Source organism: Typopeltis vanoorti, chromosome 12 (assembly GCF_054136105.1).
Source record: "Typopeltis vanoorti isolate ZY-2024b chromosome 12, IOZ_Tvanoo_1.0, whole genome shotgun sequence".
Lineage (NCBI taxonomy): Eukaryota > Metazoa > Arthropoda > Arachnida > Uropygi > Thelyphonidae > Typopeltis > Typopeltis vanoorti.
The window spans coordinates 58,643,845-58,666,556 of NC_143560.1; the positions used below are offsets into that span (position 1 = coordinate 58,643,845).

Genomic DNA, 22,712 nt, shown 5'->3' on the forward strand with positions numbered 1-22,712 from the left:
TTGGTGTTTGTTCGTGGTGAGGATGAAATATTTTTAATAAAGCAATTTTTTAATATGTAAATTTATTTATTAATAAATTCGTTACTGATTAGGAAAAAAAAGTTTTTTTATTTTTATATGCAGCACCCCCACTTAAAATTTTCACCGGTCGCCACTGCATTTGATTGTATCATATCTGAACAAGCTACCACCTGCGGTCTCCCTCCTACCCATTGTGGTTTGATTGCCAGTTTCCAGCTTCCTTTCTGATCATTCGCTGTATATCATGGTAGATGGCTTCCTCTCATTAGATTCCTTTATCAATGCTTAAGTATCCCAGGGCTCTCTACTCTGTACTCTGACTCCTTTACATTGATGATGGAAATAGTGGAGAGGATCCAGAGACAAGTGACCAAGATGGTAGCAGCTCTGTGGAATGGGTTGAAGATTTGTGGGTTACAGAAACTTTAACTACCACAAGAGGTGATATGATTGAGACATACAAATTGCTGAGGGATTTTAGAAGATTAATTCAGAGGAAATTTTTCAGAACAGGTGTGTTGATGGGAGAACTAGAGGGACCATCCATGGAAACTGAGTAAGAGTGTAGTTAGCAGGGGTGTTAGAACTAGATTTTTTGCTTGGAGAGTAGTGAATGAGTGGAATAGGTTTCCAGAGTTTGTTGTGGGTGCCATGACTGTGAATGAGTTCAAAGCAAAGTATGGTAGATACTGTGCAAATGTAGGATAGTTTTTGACATGATGTTTAGGGCCTCTTTCGATGAGTATAAGGACTCCTTGGAGTTGCTCATGATAATAATAATAATGATTCCTCTCTCTCTCTCACTTCAAATCCTATGCATAATTTTGCTGATTTTCCATTCTTTATTAGAGAAATCCTGCTGTACTCAAATGATTGAAGCATCAAGACCTTCCATAACCAGTGATTTAAAAACTGATCTCATCATCATTCTCAAATGGGGCAAAGACAACTTAGTGAATTCAATGCTATTAAAACTCAGTCCTGTCTTATTATCTGAAGTATAAATCCTACTTCGTTCCCACTTACATTTGATAATGTTATAATATCTTTTCAAGATAACTTTCTCAGCATTCTTTTTCAATCAAAACATTACTTCTCTCCTGCTCAATTCCTAAAAATGTTTGTCTTAGATTTGATCAACCTTGGAATATTGTCCAAGCTTAATAGGTGATTCCTCTCTCCCAGACTCCCTTCCGTCACTTTTTCATAGGCACTTGCTCTGTTTTTGCCTTATGTCTTTTCCATAGGTACTTTTGTGAACATTGCTCTGCTGAACTGACCACCGCCATCCCTTCACTTTTTTTTTTTTTTTTTATCATATAAGAATTAGAGTATCCAAAGGTAAGCAACCATACACTATCCAACTCCTAACACGCTAAATTATCTTCCCATCATCCTCATTCATTCCATCCACCTCTGTTCTTTGGAATAGTTTCCCTCATACCAATTCTCCTCAATCACACCCAAACATTACACTGTTGCGCTATAGGTCTTATGTACTTTCACATGTCAGATCATTTTTAAGATGAGGATCCTAGTTAGAAGTTGGCAGATTTTATAACAGTCAATGAAAATTATTGGACGAAAATGTGGTACTCTTAGAGGAACAGCATAGTTTTATGAAGGATAGGTCAGAAATCAAAACACATGAATATTGCTGAGCTTTACAGATGCATTTGACAGGATATCACATGGAAAAGTGTTTTACAACTTCAAACAGATGGGATGAATATGCTGTGGAGCAGAATCAAGGTAAAGACTGGTGACTGTAGTGTACTAGAGCATATATTTGGTTGCCATATGTTTTGTACATTGATGTTACTGAGAATTATTTAGGGCAGAGTATATCCAACTGGCTGCTGATGTATATCCAACTGGGAATGGCAATAGTAATAAAGGTGATGTAGGGATCCTGTAGTATGATTTATATAGACTAATACTGTGGACAGGATAGGTTGTTGGTTTACCATGTTATAAAGTTACCTAGATTTCTTAGCGATGGGGGAGTGTTGGAGTGGATCCAGAAACAGGTAACTCAGAAATTGACATTTCTATGGAATGCTCCCTCTCAGGAGTGACTGAAGATTATTGGATTACAACATTTAGCTCATATGCACAAAAGAGGAAGATATGAAAGTAACATAGAAGTATTTAAGGGAATTTTATAGAAAGGCTAAGAAGAAATGTTTTGATATATAGTAACAAAGGAGAAATAAAGAGAAAAAACAAGGGCTACCCAATAGAAGTTGAGTATGGGCATGGTTAGCAAGGATATTATTATTATTACATCATCCATGGAGTTGACAGACTCATCATGGGAGGTTCATTCAACTGACAACATATTTATCATATATAATCTTAAAATCCTTAACATTCCTTGCATTAATAACACATTATGGTAATGCATTCCATTCACTGACAATTCTCCATGTAAAAAAATCTACTCCTCACACCTCTCTTCACCACACTTTTATATAACTTCTAGGAATGACCTCTGATTCTTCCCCCTCTCACCTTCTGCTCTTTTTATAAGCCCCTCTGGATTAATCTGATATAATCCTCTCACTAACTTAAATGTCTCTATCATATCACCTCTTTTCCTCTTATCCACCAAACTCTGCAATCCATATTTCTTCAAGCTCTCTCCATAGCCAGCATTCCAAAGTCTTGACATTGTCTTAATGACTTGCCTCTGGACCCTCTCCAATGTCTCCACATCACATTGAAAACCAGTGATCAGATCTGAGCACAATAGTCCAAGTGTGGTCTGACCAGTGCCTTATACTGTGGCACTGGTCAGGCCACTTCTTACCATAGCAGCACTATGATGCACAGGTTTTTTTTTGTTTATCTATTTGGTGGCATGAATGAGTAGAACTGGTTATCAGGGATAGTTTTTTGAGTTCATTGTAAGTGAATGAGTTAAGAACAGGTAATGGTAGGCAATATGAAATAAATGATGTTGTTTTAAGGATTCCATGATAGGTGTGTGGAACATGTGGAAAGGCTTGGGTAATAATATTAAAAATATCAGTGCACCAGTATCAGTCATTAAACTTAATGACACTTCAAACTCATAAATGTTTGTGGTTGTTTGTTTTAGCTAATCCATGTATCTCTTGTGTTTGTTTTGATTATTGCTTTTAGTCAACCAGTTTGCAGGTCATTACTGAAATCTTTCCATATTTTCTAGTTATATATCAGTATCATTACTTCTTGGTATCCACACTAGTTCAAATCCTCCATAGCTGGTTGCCAGTGACAACTTACTATTATTAGTTTTGAAAAATGAGAATTCAGATCTCTTCAGAAATGCAAAGAATTTTTACAATTACATTTACACGCTACTGCTTCTGAAGCAGCAGCAGTAGGGTATTTTTTCTCCCCAGCATTTTGGGTTTTATATTCTGTAAATTAGCCAAACCAGCCAAGAACATATTCAGTTAACAATTAATATACTGGCCTCAGAGTCTTCATTGTTTTGGCTGTAATTCCAACAAAAAAATCAAGCTACTTATTCAGTCAATGTTACTTAGATGTCACTTCTACTATATTGTTCAAAAATGTGGGTTAATACTGCTCAGCAACTGAATGAGCAGTAGTAAAGCATTGACTACAGGAAAAAAAAAAATCCACATTTTTATCTGGATTCTGTATAAGGAGGGCATGGAGACTGCTTGGTTATTTTTAAAATAATTATAATACTGAAGGAAAACTTATGTAAAATATTTTATTAGCATAAATTTTTTTGTCTAAGTATCCTAGGCAGTTTGTGTGTAGAGGCTTAAAGTGCTGTGAGGACATCATGTTGGAGGCTTAATGGATTTTTTACAACACTCAGAAAGGATTAAAACAGAATTTAATACTTCCTATATTTCGTCCTAGTCACTAGGACATCTACGGGGATTACAAAAACAACTAATGTAACATAACACAAATATAAAACAATATTAAGCCCAACCACGTGGGTGACACTAAAGTCCTGTCTAGGTGGAGCGCCCTCTAAGGGCAGTTGTAGGTGGCCTGAAATGTAAGGTGGGACCTCTGGTGATGAGTATTTCCCAAATCTTCGGAAGCTTAATGCAAACTTATTTATTAAGATTTGGTTGATTTCTGAGAGCTGCTGGTGCTTCTAAGAATAGTCTCTCTTTCTTGAATTTGCTGTGGTGGAACATGGTGGTTTTCTTCCATGATACCCTGTGGGTGGTGTCCAAGACATGGTCAGCCAAGCCTGAATGACCATAGTTGTGTTTACAGATGTAAGACTTGCGTTCCTCCAGGCAGATGGATGCTGATTTGCCTGTCTGTCCAAAGTACGCCAGCTTACAGGAACAGGGTACTTTGTAAACTCCAGGCAAAGAGAGAGGAGGGAGCTGATCTTTCGTAGAACGGATAAGGGTAGCAAGTTTGCGGTGGGGCTTATATGCTGTGTGTAGGTTGTACTTTTTTAGAATCTTGGCTATTTTTTCGGATGTGCTACGGATGTAGGGTATGGTGATGGCATTTTTAAAATCTTGTTGACGAGAAGGACGGGGAATGGGGGAGGAACTGATTATTTTTTTGATACTGTGATCACTGTAGCCATTGGAGAGGAAAGTGCTGTGTATGTGGTTAAGCTCAGTAGTGAGGGCGATTCCACTGGAACAATGATTGTGGGCTCTCTTGGTAAGAGTTTTAATAATGCCATATTGTTGAGAGGGGTGGTGGTGGGAGAATTTGTGAATGTATCTGCTTGTGTGTGTGTGGGTTTTCTGTATACAGTGCAGGCAAGTGTATCATTAGGCTGGCGTGTAACTAAGGTGTCTAGAAAGGGTAAACAATTGTTCTTTTCCATAGTAAACTGGATTCTTGGGTGTAGGCTATTGAGATGACTGAGGAAGGAGTCTAACGTGTCTGGGCCATGAGGCCAAACAGAGAACACATCATCTACATATCTTAGCCAGATAGAAGGTTTGAGTGGGGTTGAGTCTATGGCTCGTTTTTCAAAATCTTCCATATAAAAATTGGCGAGAGGGAGGGGGGAACCCAAGGCAGTTCCCTCTATCTGCTTGTGGATTTTGTTCTTCCAAGAAAAATACCCAGAGTTAATGGCAAAGGAAAAGAGATCTAAGATGCCAGACGGTTCCGTCTGAGATGTTAATCTAAGATGTCAGATGGTTCTGTCTGATATCTTAGTGTTGTCCTTTCTGAGTGTTGTAAAACATCCTTTCTGAGTGTTGTAAAAAATCCATTAAGCCTCCAGCATGATATCCTAGGCAGTGTGAGTACAAGAACACAAAATGACAATTGAACTAACAGACAGCTCTAAAAAGTGCAACCTAAATAGCTAATGTAAGATAACTAAAAAGGTCAGTAAATTTCCTAACTTATTAAAAAAAAAAAAACATAGGCAAAAATTCTATGCTTGTTAGCATAGAATTTTATGTGAGTTTTCCTCCAGTTTATAATTATTTTAAATATGCCTACTCAACATTATTGAAACAAGTGGTTGGTCAATGGAATGTGTTGCCTGACATTGGGGTGAATGCAGATGCATTGAATGAGTTTCAAGCATGGTTTTGATGGACTTTGTTGTGTAACAGTGTTTGCTTCCTGCAATGGATATCCATGGAGGTCTGGTGTTAATAATTTTTTCAAGTTCTTTTTTATATTTACTTATATTTTTGCCTTAAGTGCAGTAATAGATCCTTCTGCTTGATAGGATTATCCACATAATTTAAGTAGGATTGTGTTTTTTGATTTATTTCTTTAATTTTTTAATGTGGTTCTCACCCATTAAAGGTTATTGGTAAGTCTATAGTACATTTGTACCCTGGGTGAGACTGCCATTCTCTATTCACTATGACAGCAACAACAAAAAATTTTAATTGCAATTATTACAATTTTTTTTTGTTTACACTTTTTGAAAATTAATTATCTACCATATTTCCATGTTTTTTTCATGTAAGTATTCATTGTTTATTTTAGTGCAACAGCTAAAAGTTCTACATTCTGTAATATGTTACAGGTAAAACAGGTGATCAGGGTTTTCCAGGAAGACAAGGATATCCTGGTTTGTCTGGTCTTAAAGGAGAGCAAGGGCAGCAAGGTCTGTCTGGATATCCTGGACCTCCAGGTGAAGCATCTGAGTTTGGGGAAAAAGGAGACAAAGGAAGAATTGGATATCCAGGTAAATATCAATGGCTAGTTTGGTTTTATATACATAACACAGTGCGCTAGTGTTGTGGAGATACAAGAGATAGATTTATATTTATCTTTGACTACTATTAGTCATTCGTCATGGATCAGATATATAAATTTTACATAATAATTTCATTATAAATAAAATATAATGTGCAGTTTACCAGCTTAGTATCATTAATGGTGAAGGAGTTCATGGACTCCTTGTGGAAGCTTATCAATCCACAGCAGCTATCATTTCCATTCCTTAAACTCATTTGTTGAAGGAGCACTTTCTACTCCCATTGGCAGCTCTCTCCACTCATTTATCAGATGATAATTTGAAAAACATTAGAAAAACATAGACTTTCATGATTAATAAATTTACTTTTTACTCAGCTTCCAGGAATGATCACTTGTTCTCCCCCCCCCCCTTCCCCCCATCAAAGCATATATTAAAAAATCTCCATACTTTGAGTAAGGAATGAGGGATTGAGACAGTGCTAATGAATGGATAAGTGGATAGTATGATAGAGATGTGCTTCTCCATGGTAGCATCATGGAGATGCACATCTAATAAGGCATTAGTGAAACTTATTACAGATTCAGAAATAAAATGTTATGTCTATATACTAATGCTAGAAGTATCACAAATAAGGGGAATGAAACTGTTGCATGATTGAATTCATTCACTCAAAAATTGTTGGAATAAGTCAGCAGGATTAGATTAGAATGATATCCTGACAGGAATAGAGATTGAAATGGTAAAAAAGGAGGTGGAGTGCTTTTGATGTTAGTAAAGGAGTTAGCCCTTGCAAGATAGAGATGCTAGGGGGGGAACAGTGGTAGTTGTTTGCAGGTAGTATGGCATGAGATACAGGTGAATAGAATGAAATACCTAAGTCATATGTTGTTATAGATCTGGTAATGTGGAAAGTAATGACCATGAAATTATTACTATTATTACCTGATACCTAGAAGGAGTCAAAGGACTCATCGAGGGAGGGCACCTTCTCTACAACTCTCCGTCTTCACCACTCAATCTACCAATGCAGCAACCACATCATCTACACCAGGGTTTCCCAAACTATGTTCCGTGGAACACTGGTGTTCCGCAGAAAGTGAATAAATGTTCTGTGAAAAATTATCAAAATTAATATGAGCCTGGAATGGTTTTAAATGCTGCAACAAGTTCAAACATGTTTGAAAATCAGATGCTCCTCATTGCATGTGGATTGTGCTATTAAGGCCAGTGCATGTGGGCCTTAACTCAGCCACCCACGGTTGTTGACACCTCCAAGCGTGAGTGAAGTATGGAGGTATCTGTTCTAGGAAACGTGTGGTCACAAGCAAGGTCAATGCAATACGCTGCGCCCCAGCATGCCTGTAGTGTGTGCTGTCGCATTTTTGTGATGCAATACAGCCTGCTTCAGTGATAGTGTGTGCTTAGCTTTACATTGAATATGGGACTGATGATACTCGACTCTAACCAAGGTGTTCCATTAAAATTTCAGGATTTGTGAAGTGTTCCATTGTAGGAAAAGTTTGAGAAGTGCTGATCTACACCAATGCCATTTACTGTCCACCCCCCCCCCCCACTAGTATTTTCACAGACAATTGCAAACAGCTATGCCCATAGTGGGATTTGAACCTGCAGCCCTTTGGCTGGATAGCAGCACTAGCCATTTGACCAACCAGGCTAGAAAACCTGAGTTTCCAAGAGAAAAAAACCTTACACCTCTGTATGAGACCGTATAACTCAGAGTCAAAAAGACCTCATAAAGGAATCATAAAGGTTCCTTGCATCATTGATAGGAATTGAATCCAGATAATTCAGTCCAAAGGGCTTCGTCTATACCAACTGAGCTACGGAAGCTCTAAACAAATACCCCTGGTGGGATTCAAACCCACAATCCGTGGTTTAGGACTGATGCCTTATCCATTAGGCCACAGGGGTTGATGAAATGTATAAGCAAATTAGCCAAGGAAATAAGAAAAGAGTGATCAGTATTTTTGATTTTAATTATGGCAATATAGACTGGAATGACAAGATAGCATCAGGAAGACAGCAAAATGAATTTTAATTTTTGAAGGACAACTACCTCAGGTAGTTTGTAACAGTGGGCATGCAAGGATTGAGGGTCTTGGATTTGATTATCTCATCAGAGGATGTCATTATAAATGAGGTGTCAAATCTCCCTCCATTTGGTGAGAGTGACCATGAAGTAATTACCTGGTTAGTTGCCAACCATGTGAAGACTTCTGTGAGGAAAGGATATATGTGGAACTACAAAGTAGGTGATTATGAAAACCTCAGGTGACAGCTTTCAGGTATGGCATGGAATGGGGAGTTGGGAAGAAAGGAGATCAATGCTGCTTGAGTGGTACTCAAGAATTGTGTAGTATAAGCAATGTTTAAAGATATGTTAAAGCTCACAATGTTAAATAAAGTAGATGTGAAATGGATGAATGCAGAGATTAAGCTTGCAATACAGAGGAAGGGTAGAAGGTATTATGAAGGGAACATAAGATGTGTGATAATAATTAATTCCAAGAGAAATACAAAGAACAGGCAAGGAGGATAACTTGGTAAGCGAAGCAAAGTTGCATTATGATCAGTGGTTAGATAAAGATGCAAAATAAACATTACATTAAGGAAGGATAACAACTAATTGAAGAAAATAATAAAAGGATAACAGCTGCAAAGGATATAGTTGATATATTAAGGAGATGTTCATGAAGGTCTTTTGTACTTATGAATGTGACATGATGTGAACTTTGAGAGCAGTGGAAGGAGGGAGACTGACTGTGAGTGAACAAGAATTACTACATGGAGGTGAGATGATAATTATTATCATCTGACCTCCATGGAGTCAAAGTACTCATCACTGGAAGTCTATACTCTCTCATATCAAAATATCATCCATGCCTTCAACCTATTCACAGTCTCTGCAATCATCACACTTTCAGGCAATGCATTCTACTCCACCAATCACTCTTCATGCAAAGAACCTGCTTCTCACTTCCCTGCTCACACCCTCCTTATATAGAAATAGAAGCCTTCTAACCTTACCTCCCTCAACTCTATGAAATATCTCCAGTACATCCTCATCTCCCTGAAAACCAGATGACCAAATCTGTGCACACTCGATTCATATGTGGCCTGATGAAAGTCTGATACAGGGGAACCATAACCTCTTTGCTTCTGCATGTCAATGTCGTCGTCCTCCTCATTATTGCCATAATCCATTGGGATGTTCTTACAATTTTAGCAATTTGACCCTAAAGTCTTTCTCTCCCCACCATCACTCTCAGATCTCTCATCTCCTCCTTCAAAAATTTTTCCATTAATTGTATTGTCTACACACCAAATTTGCATACCAAATTTCAAGCCCTTGTACTTTGCAACATTAAACTGACAGCACCAATCATTTGTCCACTCACATAAACTATTCAGAACTTCCTGCAAGGCCACAGCATCCGGTCTACTTCTGATAGCCCTTCCCAACTTTGCTTCATTGGTGAACAGCTGCACATCTCTAGTTATGCTGGTCCCAATGTCATTAGCATGCAAGTTAAACAATAATGGTCACAAAACAGATCCCTGTGGCACTCCACCAGCAGCTTTCCTTTGTTGGGATACCACTCCTGCATATACAGCCTACTGATGCCAGTCAACTATCCAACTTATTAATCTCTTAACTAATCCCATCTGTTTCAGTCTTGCTACTAGCTTGTAGCTAAGCTAGCTACAAGTATGTAGCTCCTACCATGCTGACTATCGTACAACCCACTTCTGAATCCTAGTCCTCACCAACTTAGCAACCCCAAATACACACAGATTAGTCTATAATTTCTAGCCCTAGTGTTATCCCCCATACTAGGATTTGATAGTATGTTGCCTTATACATGGCAGCATACTGTCAAATCCTACTGCTTTCTTAACACCAAGTGTATTTAATGTTCCTCCTTTTCCATACATTCTGCACTCCAGCTTCTCCTGATGTTGCCTTTACAAGAATGAAATACACTGATAAACTGATCAATTGAATAATTCAACTATAACCTCCACATCGGTTACAAATCTTCCAGTGCAATTAATCAGGAATCATCCTTCCATATTTATTTTTCCTTCTACTTGCCACATATCAAAAGAACCAATTAGGATTTTTCTTAGCTTGTTTGGCTAATTTCTTTTCATGCTGCATTTTTGCTGTCCTTACCAAACCAGTCACCTTCTTGGTCTGTTTCTTGTACTCTTCATGCAACTGATCACTAGCAACATTCATGTCCCAGAGAACTGAGTTGACAAGACTGGTATTCTCTTTGATGTTTAAGATTCTGGTAAAGAATATCATGTTTTAGTAATCTACTTACTCATTACAATAAGGTGGCAGGTACATTGGACAATGGAGATGTATACACAGCAGTATACTTAAATTTTACAAAGTTTTGTGAGAGATTGATACATTTTAAGTTGATAGTTAAACTGGACTGGGGTTGATTATTAGATTAGTGCATTGGATTGGGATTTCTTTGATAGGTATCAGCAAGCTGTGTATGGGGAGGGGGAGCAATATCCCTGAGGAGGAATAGAACCAGTGGTATTCCTCCAAGGTCTGTTTTAGGGCTGTCAATTTTTAATCTGGATCCTGATTCAAATCTTAAGGAAAATTTGAATCAGGATCCAGTTCTTTGCAGATGATGCAATGTTGAGAAGAACTATGAGAAGCAGAACAGATTAAGTGAATTTATAAGAGGACTTAAATAGACTGACTGAATGGGCAAAGTATTGGGAATGCTAGTTCAATGTTCCAAAGTGTAAGGTTTTAAAATTTGGAAAACACATGGGATGTAGAGTATACACTTGGTTGGGGATGTATTGGAGGAAATAAGATATCTGTGTTGTATGATATATTATTATTATTATTATTAAAACAAGACCTCATGGAGTCAAAGACTCATCTAGGAGGTACTTTTATCTCGCACACATCTCATCATACCGGGTCTTAAACACATTCAAACTCCTTGCAGACACCACACTCTCAGGCAAGGCATTCCAATCATTCACAACTCTGCACGAAAAAAACCTGCCTCTCACTCCCCTACTCACACCCTCTTTATACAGTTTCCAGGTATGACCTCTGGTTCTCCCCTGATCTCCCACTATTCTCTGTAGAACTTCTCCACCATTGATCCTATAACAACCCCTTACCAACTTGTAGGTCTTTATCATATCTTCCCTCTTCCTTCTCTCCACTAGACTCTGCAAATTACATCTTTTCAATCTTTCCTCATACTCGACATTCCAGAGGTCAGAAACTACCTTAGTCAGTCGCCTTTGCACCCTTTCCAACATCTCTTCATCCTTCTGAAAACCAGGTGACCAAATCTGGGCACAATAGTCCATGTGTGGCCTAATCAAAGCCTTATACAATGGAACAAGAATCTCCCTACTTCTACACATCAGTGTCTTCCTCATCATTCCCAGAAGTCTTTGTGTTGTCTTCACAATTTTGGCGATGTGTTCCCTAAATTTTAGATCCTTATCCACTATCACTCCCAGATCTCTTATTTCCTCTACTTCCAAAAATATATTCTCACCAAGCATAAATTCTGCATCCCATCTTTGTTTTCCAAATTTTAAAACCTTACATTTTGCAACATTGAACTCGCATCCCCATTTGCTTGCCCAATCACTCAATTTATTCAAGTCTTCTTGCCAGGCCACAACATCTTCACTACTCTTTATGGTTCGTCCCAACTTTGCATCATCTGCAAACAACTGAATATCTCCATCCAAATCTTCGCCAATATCATTAATATACAAGTTAAATAGTAATGGCCCTAAAACAGATCCCTGAGGCACTCCACTAGTGACTTTCCTTTTCCTGGATATTGCACCCCCATACACAACTTGTTGATACCTATCAGATAGCCAGTCTCCAATCCAATGCACTAATCTAATATCCAACCCCATCTGCTCTAGTTTGACTGTCAACTTATCATGAGGTACTCTATCAAAAGCTTTTGCAAAATCCAAGTATATTACTGTGTATCCTTCTCCTCTGTCCAAGGAAGCAGTCACTTTATTGTAATAAGTAAGTAGATTACTAAAACACGACCTCCCTTTAGCAAATCCATGCTGTCCATCAAAGATTATACCATTGTTGTCAACCCAACTCTGGATCCTAGTTCTCACAAGCTTCTCCAACAACTTAACCACAACACCTGACACACAGATAGGCCTATAGTTTGATGCTTGAGTTCGATCACCTCCTTTATGAAGTGGCACAATCTTGCCCTCCTTCCGCTCTTTAGGGACTTGACCAAGTGCAAGACTCGTATTAAAAAAATATGTCAAGGCAGGTGTCAACACTCTGGCACATTCCTTGAGAATACGCGGTGATATATTATCAAGTCCCACAGCCTTATTTACATCTAGTTTACTCAACTCCCCAAACACCTCTTGCTCACTATATAGGGATCAAAACTTTACAGGACATATTTCTGAAGTTGTGAGGAAAACAATTATTTCTGGCAATGATGCAGAGGACACTGACTTATAGAAGTAAGGAGATTCTGGTTCGTTATAATAAGGCCTTGATTAGGCCATGTATGGACATATACTGTACACAGATTTGGTCAGCTGGTGTTCAAAAGGATGCAGAGGTATTTGAAAAAGTCCAGAGGCAATTGACTAAGGTGGTTTATAGTCTCTGGAATGTTGAATATGTAAAAATGTTGAGAAGATTCAATTTACAGAGTGTAGGCTGATAGGAGGATATTGACATTGAAGAGGTTTTTCATAAAATGGTGGGAAAAAACAATGTCATCCCTGCAAGCTGTATAAGAAGAGTTAAAGTCAAAGGAGTGAGAAGATTTTTTTACCTGGAGAGTAGTGAATGATTGGAAAGCATTGATGAGAGTGTGGTATCTGCAGAGAATGTGAATGCATTTAAGGTATTCATTTATGATGAACTGGTGTATTAGAGGGGAACCTCCCACAATGAGCCTTTTACTTCATGTAGGTCTTGAGGATGATGATGATAATAATAATTTGTATGTCTCTCATCACCTTCTCTCTCGTTCTTCACAAGCAAATTCAACAGGCCTGATTCTCCACTGTTTTTTCATCCATGTGGAACCCAGTCAACCATATTTGAAATATTACATATATTGTCTTAACAAAGCCGTGTAAAGGGAAAGAATAAATTCCCTATTTATATAAGTTTGTGTTGTTATTACCTTAGTACTGATCCCTGAACTTCAGCTAAGACTTAATGCACATTTCATCATTGCCATAGTTGCTTGGCACAATCTAAACCGGGGTCAGCAAACGTTTTAGACCATTGACCCCCCTCATGGAATCCTTGATCCCTCATCAACCCCCCCATCATGTTAAATAAATGAATAAATGTTATCAATAATAAATTTATCAATTTAAAAATAATTCCTTCACCCTTTTCCTTCATTACTGCTTCCTGATTCTTTAAAGAAATTTAAAGAAAATACTTAAAGAAATTTATAAAGAACATTAAAAATTTACTTACATTTTATTGATTTACTTGGAATGGTTAATGAGAAAGATGTGTTTGATGAATAGTTACATGTTTACTAGGTGTTACTTAAAATTGTTTTAGGTGTTTATTGACCCCTAAACATTTATCGATCCTTTGGATAGCTATATTGATGCCCAAGGTCGATATCGACCACTTTGCCAACCTCTGATCTAAACAATCACACAATGGTCAGCTTTCTAAGGATCATAAAATTATTTTAATACCAACTGTCAATAACATATCATGACATACAAAATAACACTTAAGTTCACTAGATTTAATTGCATTCTCATAGCTCAGTTAATAATGACAATGCCCTTTAGTTTTGGGGAACTTTAGTTTAGGGAAAGACGCAAGATTCATTCCTGCCACAAAAATAAAGAACCTTTATAAGAGCTTTTCGAAAGAGTTAGCTGATCTCACATAGAAGTGGCAGGGATTTTTCTTCCTCATAACAGGTTTTGTTTTCTTGCAAACAGATAAACCAGTGTCACAAATACACATACCTACAGACAAATGAACCTGGGGATATAGCATGTCATTAGGGGATATAGCAAAGGAATAACAAGCTGGCTGCATTAGAAAGGTCTAAACCTCTAAGAAGAGGATCAGCCCATCCTTGGATGAAATGAAGAGAGGTTATAATCTTGTAACCTTTGTAATGAAGAACTAGGAAGAACTAGGACAAATCCTTGACAAAGTTAATGAGATTGGTAAGAACACAGGCCTTTAGCTCAATCCCAGAAAGATGAAGATTATGGTTCTCAAAGGAAATAGACAGGGGAGCTCCTGAAAAAGAAGTGTACCTTAATGGAGAAAGAATTGAAGTCAGCAAGTTTGAGTATACCTGGGATCCATTATTAATATGAAGAATTGCTGTTCAGAGAATGTTAGAAGAAGATTAGGAATGGCTAAAATAACAGTAAGTGACTTGTCTAAAATCTGGGAGGATGGATCTATCTCCATAGGAACAAAGTTGAGGATTCTGTATGTAGGTGTTTTTTCAACAGCGACTTATGATTGTGAAATTTTAAATCTAAAGAAGTCTGATAAAAGGATAGATGCTTTTAAGATGTGGTGTTACAGAAGGCTGTTGAAGATATCATATACTGAAAGCCAGACAAATGGATAGTTGCTAGAAAGGATCGGTAGAACTTTAAGGCTCCTTAAGGATACTGACAGAAGAAAGCGGAAATACTTTGGACACACTGAAAGACTTCTCAAAAGAATAATAGAAGGTAAAGTTCCTGGAAAAAGAGGAAGGAGTAGACTATTAATGAGATGGATGGATGGTGTGTCTGGAGTGACTGATCTTCAGAGAATTAAATCCTCCAGAATCATACAACAGGACGACCTGGCAAGGACTGGTGTAGTATCACCAAGCAGCTGAATCAGATGGTGTCCAATGAATAGATAGATGGATGCTTATGTGTTTTAACAGCAGATTGCAGAGTGACTGAACTTTAACATGAACATTTTGTGGAGTGTATTTCTGGAAAACATACATGTTTTGAGCAAAAGCACATCCGAGCAGTTTGTAAGAGAAAGAAGTTGATGACAGAATTTTATTATTATTATGGGTATCTCCATGGAGTCATTAGGCTCATTACGGGAGATCCAAACTATCAAAGCAATATCTATCATATCTCCTTTACAGACGAAGAACTCACAACTGAGTCAGGCAATGCGTTCCACTCATTCACCACCCTTTAGGCGAAAAAAAAACCTCGTTCTCATGCCCTTGTTAACCACACTTGTGGTTTTTCATCCCGCATACAGACAAATCGGCCCTTCAGAACACGCAACTTACAGACAAAAAATACTAGTTGTGGTAGATGGCGTTGATGGAGATGATTGTTAGTAGGTTCGGTGTTGTGGTGGTGGCAGTTGTATAGTGGGTGTCCTCCCGCGATGAGTCTTCAGACTCCTTGGAGGTGTCACGAAGAATAATAATAATCAAAGCTTGTTGTTTTAAGTTTATATTTGTTTGTTCATCAAAACCCAGAAGAAGTCACTAGTTAATGTGGTGAAACTAGTCTGCTACTCTTTTTCTTCTCTCCCGTAGTCCTAAATGGACCATTGGGTCACTCATGGCTGGTTAGCCTTGAGTTAGCCTCCTCCAGTCATCTCAGTCTCTTGTTCTTGATGTCACTTGAGAAAGGGAGGAATTTGTCCATTTTTTGATGTTATCAGTCCATTTTAATCGAGGTCGGCCCTAACACTTGATTCTGGAATGATTCCTTCTAGCGCTTGCTTTGGAATGCCATTAGCCCTCTCCACATGTCTGAAAAATTTCATCTGTCTTCTTCTGATGACTGTTAGAATATTTTCCATTTTTTTCCCATCTATGGAATCAATCAGTTTTTGGACATTTTCATTGGTTTCGTGAGCGGTATAGGAAATTCTCAAAAGTCTTTTGTAAGTTTTCATTTCAAAAGACAGGAGTCTCCTCTCATTTTCCCTCAATAAAGTCCAGGCCTCACAACCATGCAAGAGGATAGAATTCACCAAGGTGTCAATTAGTTTTAGTCTGGGCTGTAATTGTTATCTCCCCCACAAGTTACCAGTCTGTTACTAGTTGTATCAAATTCTGACCAATAAAACCCAATTTCAGTTATCTTATTTAATGTCATTATTTTCTAATATCCTTGTTTTTAATATTCTGCTATTGATGCCATTTGTTCACTCCCCTAATGTTTTCCAGATCTCTCATATCCATGTGGTCTCCAGTCTTTGACCAAATTTTATTCTAGCCCATATCTCAGATCCATAGATTAAAATTAAAATTGATTTGAATTATTTTTTGAATTAATTAATTATTTGAATTGCATGAGAGAGAGAGAAAATAACATCTCCAATTTTGATATCAGGTTTAATGTGACTTTCCTTCATGATGCAATCTACATAGATAATTAATAAAAATGTTTTGTATCTTTGTCTCACATCTGATTTAGTATTAAACTATTTTCTTGCACCTCCTTCAATTCTAACTGCTAACTTGCAAATCAAATATGGACTGTGTGTCACCCATAGTTGTGTTTTGAATAGTTTTTCTCTTGGAACCTTGCCGTATGCTTTTTTCAGACCTTTAAAACATAAATACAGATCATAATAAATTTAGTTTAATCTTTTATCCAAGTGTACCTGAAGTATCTTCAGGACTGAGGCAACTCGTGGTAAAGGTGGACCAAGCTCTCATCACTCCTTGTCTCAGTATCTCTCATAATGCAAAGCACATCTCCTTGCAGACATGTATAATGCTATGCATTAAGGGAAGGGCCACTACCCAGACCGGTTTCGACCTTTATTAAGTTCTCATCAGTGGGAGCCAGACCCAGAAGTGGTGATACTAAGGTAGAAGCAATGAAGAAGTCATATTTCCCTATACGCATTGCCAAAAGGTGTATCATCTTATTATTAAATTACTCTGGATTTAGAGAAAGATGGTGGAAGTTTTTTCCCACTTGGTTAGACTATAAATGCCAAACTAGGTAAATACTAGTTTGGCAACTCGTATAGGTAAATATGACTTCTCTGTTGCTTCTGCCTTAGTCTCACCACTTCTGTGTGTGGCTCCCACTGATGAGACCTCAATAAAGGTCAAAACTGGTCTGGGTAGTGGAACTTCCCTTAATGCATAGCATTATACATGTTCACTAGGAGATGTGCTTTGCATTATGGGAGATACTGAGACAAGGAGTGATGAGAGCTTGGTCCACCTTTACCACGAGTTGCATCAGTCCTGAAGATGCTTCAGGTGCAAACTAAACTTTATTTGCTTACACGTGGATAAAGGATTAAACTAAATTTATTATAGTATAACCAAGTGGGGGGGGAGGAAATGCCAATAAATACAGATCCTTGTTATATTTCCATAGTTTCTCAAGCATGTCTTAAGTAAAAATCTGATCATAACAACTCTGTTCAGCTTGAACCCAGCTTGTTCTTCTCCATGTTCCTCTGAAGATTTTTCTTAGCCACTTCTCAACTATGCTACTCTGCTTGCATCATCTTACGAGTCTCATTAGGAAATTCCTCTAGAATTCTCACATTCAATTTTATTTCCCTTTTTATAGATGGGTGTTATTAGAGCTGTATTCAAATCATCTGGAATTCAACATTTTGACAATGTTTTCTATATTGTTCAGTGCAGCAACTGTATAAGTTTGATACTTTCATATTTCAACATTTCTGGCTACTATCCAGTTGCTTTATATCATTTCAGGTTTTTTTTTTTTTTGTTGTTGTTTTTTGATAGCTTATTCTACATCAAATATTAATATTTACTCCTGATTGTATTCCTGTTGAATATTTTCTGTCACTTCTTTAATTTAATAGTCTTTCAAAATAATTTAAACTCATTTGATTCCATCAAAACTAATGCAATAATCAACGCACTCCAGAATCGGGGAGTTCCTGGAGAATATATGGACTTCCTCCAGGCAGTATACCTCACTGCAGCAGCAACAATCCAACTTCACACGAGTAGCAATAAAATATCAGTTGAAAAAGGTGTCCGACAAGGAGACTCTATATCACCCAAAATCTTTACAGCAGTCCTTCAAGAAATATTTAATAAGATAAACTGGACAAACCTTCATATAAAAATTAATAACAGAAACTTAACACACCTAAGATATGCAGATGGTATCATAATTTTTGCAAACACTCCAGAAGACCTTAATATAATGATAGAAGACCTATATCATGAAAGCAGAAAAGTCAGTCTAACAATAAACAGAGAAAATACTAAAATCATATTTAATCATTTTGTTACACCAAAAAACATAATAATAGAAAACACTTTTTTGGAAAGAGTCTCTTCATGTATATACTTAAGTCATCTCATTGACCTAAACTGTGTACTCCAAAAGGAAATAAATAGGAGAGTTCAACTTGTCTGGAGTGCATTCAGAAAATTGAAAAGCATTTTTTAAAACAATGATGCCCCACTCTGTTTAATAAGGAAGACATTTAACCAGCATATACTTCCAGTCATCTCATATGGTTGTGAAACTTGGTCACTAACAAAAGCACTGGCAAATAAATTAACAACAACTCAAAGAACAATGGAGAGGTTGATGTTAGGCATCACATTAAAAGATAAGCAGTGAAAATAAGAAGTCGCATCACTGACATCATTCTTCACCACAAGCAACTAAAATGGAAATGGGCCAGACATCTATCCAGAAGAGAAGATGAGCGATGGACCACCATACTTAAGAACTGGATTCCTAAAGAAGGGAAACGAGGCCGAGGACGTCTTAAAAGAAGGTGGAGTGATGAATTGTCAAAGTTTGTTGGGGAAAGGTGGTCAACCATTGCCAAGAACAGAGAAAGGTGGAAAGAACTGGAGGAGACCTTCATCCCGCAGTGGACAGAAAATGGCTGAAAAGAAGAAGGTCTATGTTTCACTTCTGACAATAATATTATGATGATAATCTTTGGAATTGATAATATATAGAGGTATAAAACTTTTACAGTGGCTGCATTGAATAATATAGAAAACATAGTCAAAAGGTTGAAATTCCAGATGATTGAATTACAGCTCTCATAATACCCATCTTTAAAAAAAGGAAATAAAATTGAATGTGAGAATTCTAGAGAAATTTCTTAAAGATAATGATGATAATGTTTGCTGGCCTGGTTGGCTGAGTGGTTAGCTTATCTGCTCTCCAGCCAAAAGCTGTAAGTTTGAATCCTGCTGTGGGCATGGATGTTTGTGATTGTCTGTGAAGATACTGGTGGTGGGCAGTAGATGGCATTGGTATAGTTGCGGTTTGTTGTATGGATTAAGTGGTAGAGTTGTAGAGTAGGTGAAGGTCATATGTACCTGCCAGTACAATAATCTTTCAATTTCCATCTGTGTATCCTAATGGTTTCACAAATATCCTTAATCTTTGCTCCAGTAAGGCAAGGTTTATCACACTTTCCTCTTACATTACCACTTTTGTTCTTTCATGCCCTGCTTCCCCCCCACCTCTTCTTTTACTTCTCTGCTATACTTTTACTTCTTTTACTTCTCTGCATTTTTCCAAATGTTCTATCTTACACTTTATTCTCGTGAATGACTCTGCTTAAGCATTCATTCTCTTTCATTACTATCTCATCATTCTCCTGCTCTTCCTATTTTTTTCTTGCTATCACTTATATTCACCTTCTATTACTTCACTACTTTATGTTCAACAGAAACCTACTCACATTTTCCCATCTTTTGGCATTCAACTCTTTGCTGTCATATTTCTTACTCTTCCGATACTTCTGGCACTCTCACTTTCAAAGCCTCTTTCTACACATGATCACCAGCTTCACTCTCTTTCCACATATTTTTCATCCTTCACTATTAGTGCATCTCTCTCTCACTTGCTGCAGCAAACAAAATCCCGTGAATTTGCCACACTTTGTTCAACTTGGTATTCACACCATAGCAAACGATATAAAATACAAATAGCAGTTCTTTTTTTTTTCCTACTAGTAACCCATTGAAAGTGAATACAGTGGTTACAATAATTAAATAGAATTATCTGGTTACTGAAGCACACTTTGACAAGCAGCAAGGGGTGTAAAGACTGGAGTATTTTCTTGGAAAGTGGCAAATGAGTTTAATATGTTGCTGGAGTGTCTTGTGGATAAATACTGTGCAAATGTTGGTTTGTGCTTAGTATTACATTTAGGGTTTCCTGCAAGTCTACAAACTACATATTGTGATAATAACATTAAATATAATTAATGATAATAGAAAAATCATTATCTAAGTTTGGTGCCACTCAACTATAGAATGACAGCTGTTTTGAAATTAGTGTGCATGCCTGCTATAATATTAAAATGGCATGTAAAAGTAAATAATCGCTGTGTTATATATACTAGTTTCATGATGTTGACTGAGTGTCCTAGAGCAATTATGAAAGACTAATAAAAAAAAAAAGTGAAACTTGGCTGTTTTGAACAATTAAAAAATGGGCAATGATGATGCTTTGGAAAATAGAAAATATGAATTGATTGATAACATAATTTCGAAATGGATAGTCAATTATGGCCATTTATAATATACTCTTTTTTTCTTTTATTTTTTATGTAAATCCTACTTGTGAAAGGTTTGAATCTTATGGCACATTAGTACTGTGTGTGTGTGTGTCGCCTATGGTTAAATAATCTAGTTTCTCTGCTCTAGAGACCAAACATGATATTTTTTAACTAGTTCAGATCCCCAATAAACATGGTGACAGTGTCACCAGATCAAAAAGTCATCTACAACCTAATAAACTTTCATAAGCATCCATGCCACAGAGTGATTTCAACTGATAGGCTGTTGGTTAGAGAGTGGTGAAGCTATTCACTTGTCCAGCCGGTCTTATAATGATAAAAAATTATATTATCAATTAGTGAACAGTTATTCTCAGTCTCTTCTTCTTCTTCCTAACATGGAATTTAGGCCAAGTGGCCTGTTCCAGTCTCATGCCATCTCTTTCTTGGTCTTCCGATTCTTCTTTTTCCACTTATTTTGTATCTGTATAATATTTTTGGTAATCTGCTGTTGTCCATTCAATTTAAATGTTCTAGCCATTTTTTGTTTATACTGTCTTATATAGTAATTAATTGGTTTTATTTTCAATGATTGTAAGATTTCTTCATTTGTTTTGTGGTCCCACTTGGTATATCGAGCTGTTTTTCTGAGGAACTTCATTTCTGCTGTTTGAATTTGTTTTTCATCTTTCCTTTTCATGGTCCATGTTTTGCTTCTGTATAGTAGAGTTGGTTTTGACAAAACATTATAGAGTCTGATTCTAGTGTGTTTTTGTACTAGGGATGGCTTAAATATATTATTTATTATGCCATTTACTTTGACAAAGTTTGATATTTTAGTGTCTGTCTTTTTCTTCTTCATATGATAGATCACATCCCAAGTATCTGAAAGTGTTTACTTGTTCTAGTATTTTATTATCTATCACTATTTTACTTCTTATTGGGTTTTCTCCTTTGAATGCTATTATTTTTGTTTTTTCTTTAGATATTGTCATATTATATTGCTTTGAGATATCATTTAATGATCTTTGTAAGTCATCTTCTGATGTAGCTAATACTATTTGATCATCTGCAAATAGTAGTGTATTTATCTTCATTTGCGGGGTCATTTGTATACCAAATGGATTATGCTGTTTCCAGATTATTAATATTTCATTTATATATATATTGAAAAGCAGAGGTGAGAGGGTACATCCTTGTATATCTTTCCATTCTGAGATGTGTTCTAATTTAACTGCTATTTTATTTCCTGTATATATTTCTTGAATAGATTGTAAAAGTTGGTTTGGTATGTTTAAATCAGTTAATATTTTAAACAATTTTTGTCTACTAATTTTGTCAAAGGCTTTTTCATAATCAATAAAGGCCACGTATGTTTCCTTTTGAAATTCTCTTCTCTTTTTTATTAATAATTTTAAAGTAAAAATTGGATCTATGCAGGATCGGCCTTTTCAGAAACCATTTTGTTCTTCTAGTAATTTGTCTTCTACAATGCTGCTTAGTTTCTCTTTAAATATTCCTGCATATATTTTATATCCTGTATTCAGCAGGCTAATTCCCCTATAATTATTGCAATTGTCTTTATTTACTTTTTTATAGATTGGGATAACCAGTGCTTTTTTTCCAAGAGTTAGGGGTTTTTCCGGACATCCAAACCATATTAAAAAATTATAGAAGTCTTTCATTAAATTTTTCACCTACATTTTTGTTTCACCTATATTTATATTGTCTTCTCCTGGTGTTCCTATTTTTCATCTTCTTTATTATATTTTTCAGTTCTAACATTGTGATATTTTCTATTAGGTCATTCTTTGTCTTATAAAATTTTATTTCATTGTTCTCATCTGTCCAGAGATTTTGGAAATGGGTCACCGATTTTTCTAAATCTGTTGTTTGTATTTTTATCTTTCTTTTATTTCTTTAGGGTTGTGGCTTAAATAAATCCTT

The 22,712-nt window shown here is 36.7% G+C and overlaps 1 protein-coding gene across 1 annotated transcript in view; it reads left to right on the forward strand.

Moving 5' to 3' along the window:
- LOC150100817 (uncharacterized) overlaps positions 1 to 22,712 on the forward strand; it is a 975,156-nt gene that overhangs the window by 658,700 nt on the left and 293,744 nt on the right. Inside the window, exon 28 of the mRNA XM_090401910.1 lies at positions 6,029 to 6,190. Coding sequence (XP_090258036.1) covers positions 6,029 to 6,190 — 162 coding nt within the window. The remainder of the gene's footprint in view (positions 1 to 6,028; positions 6,191 to 22,712) is intronic.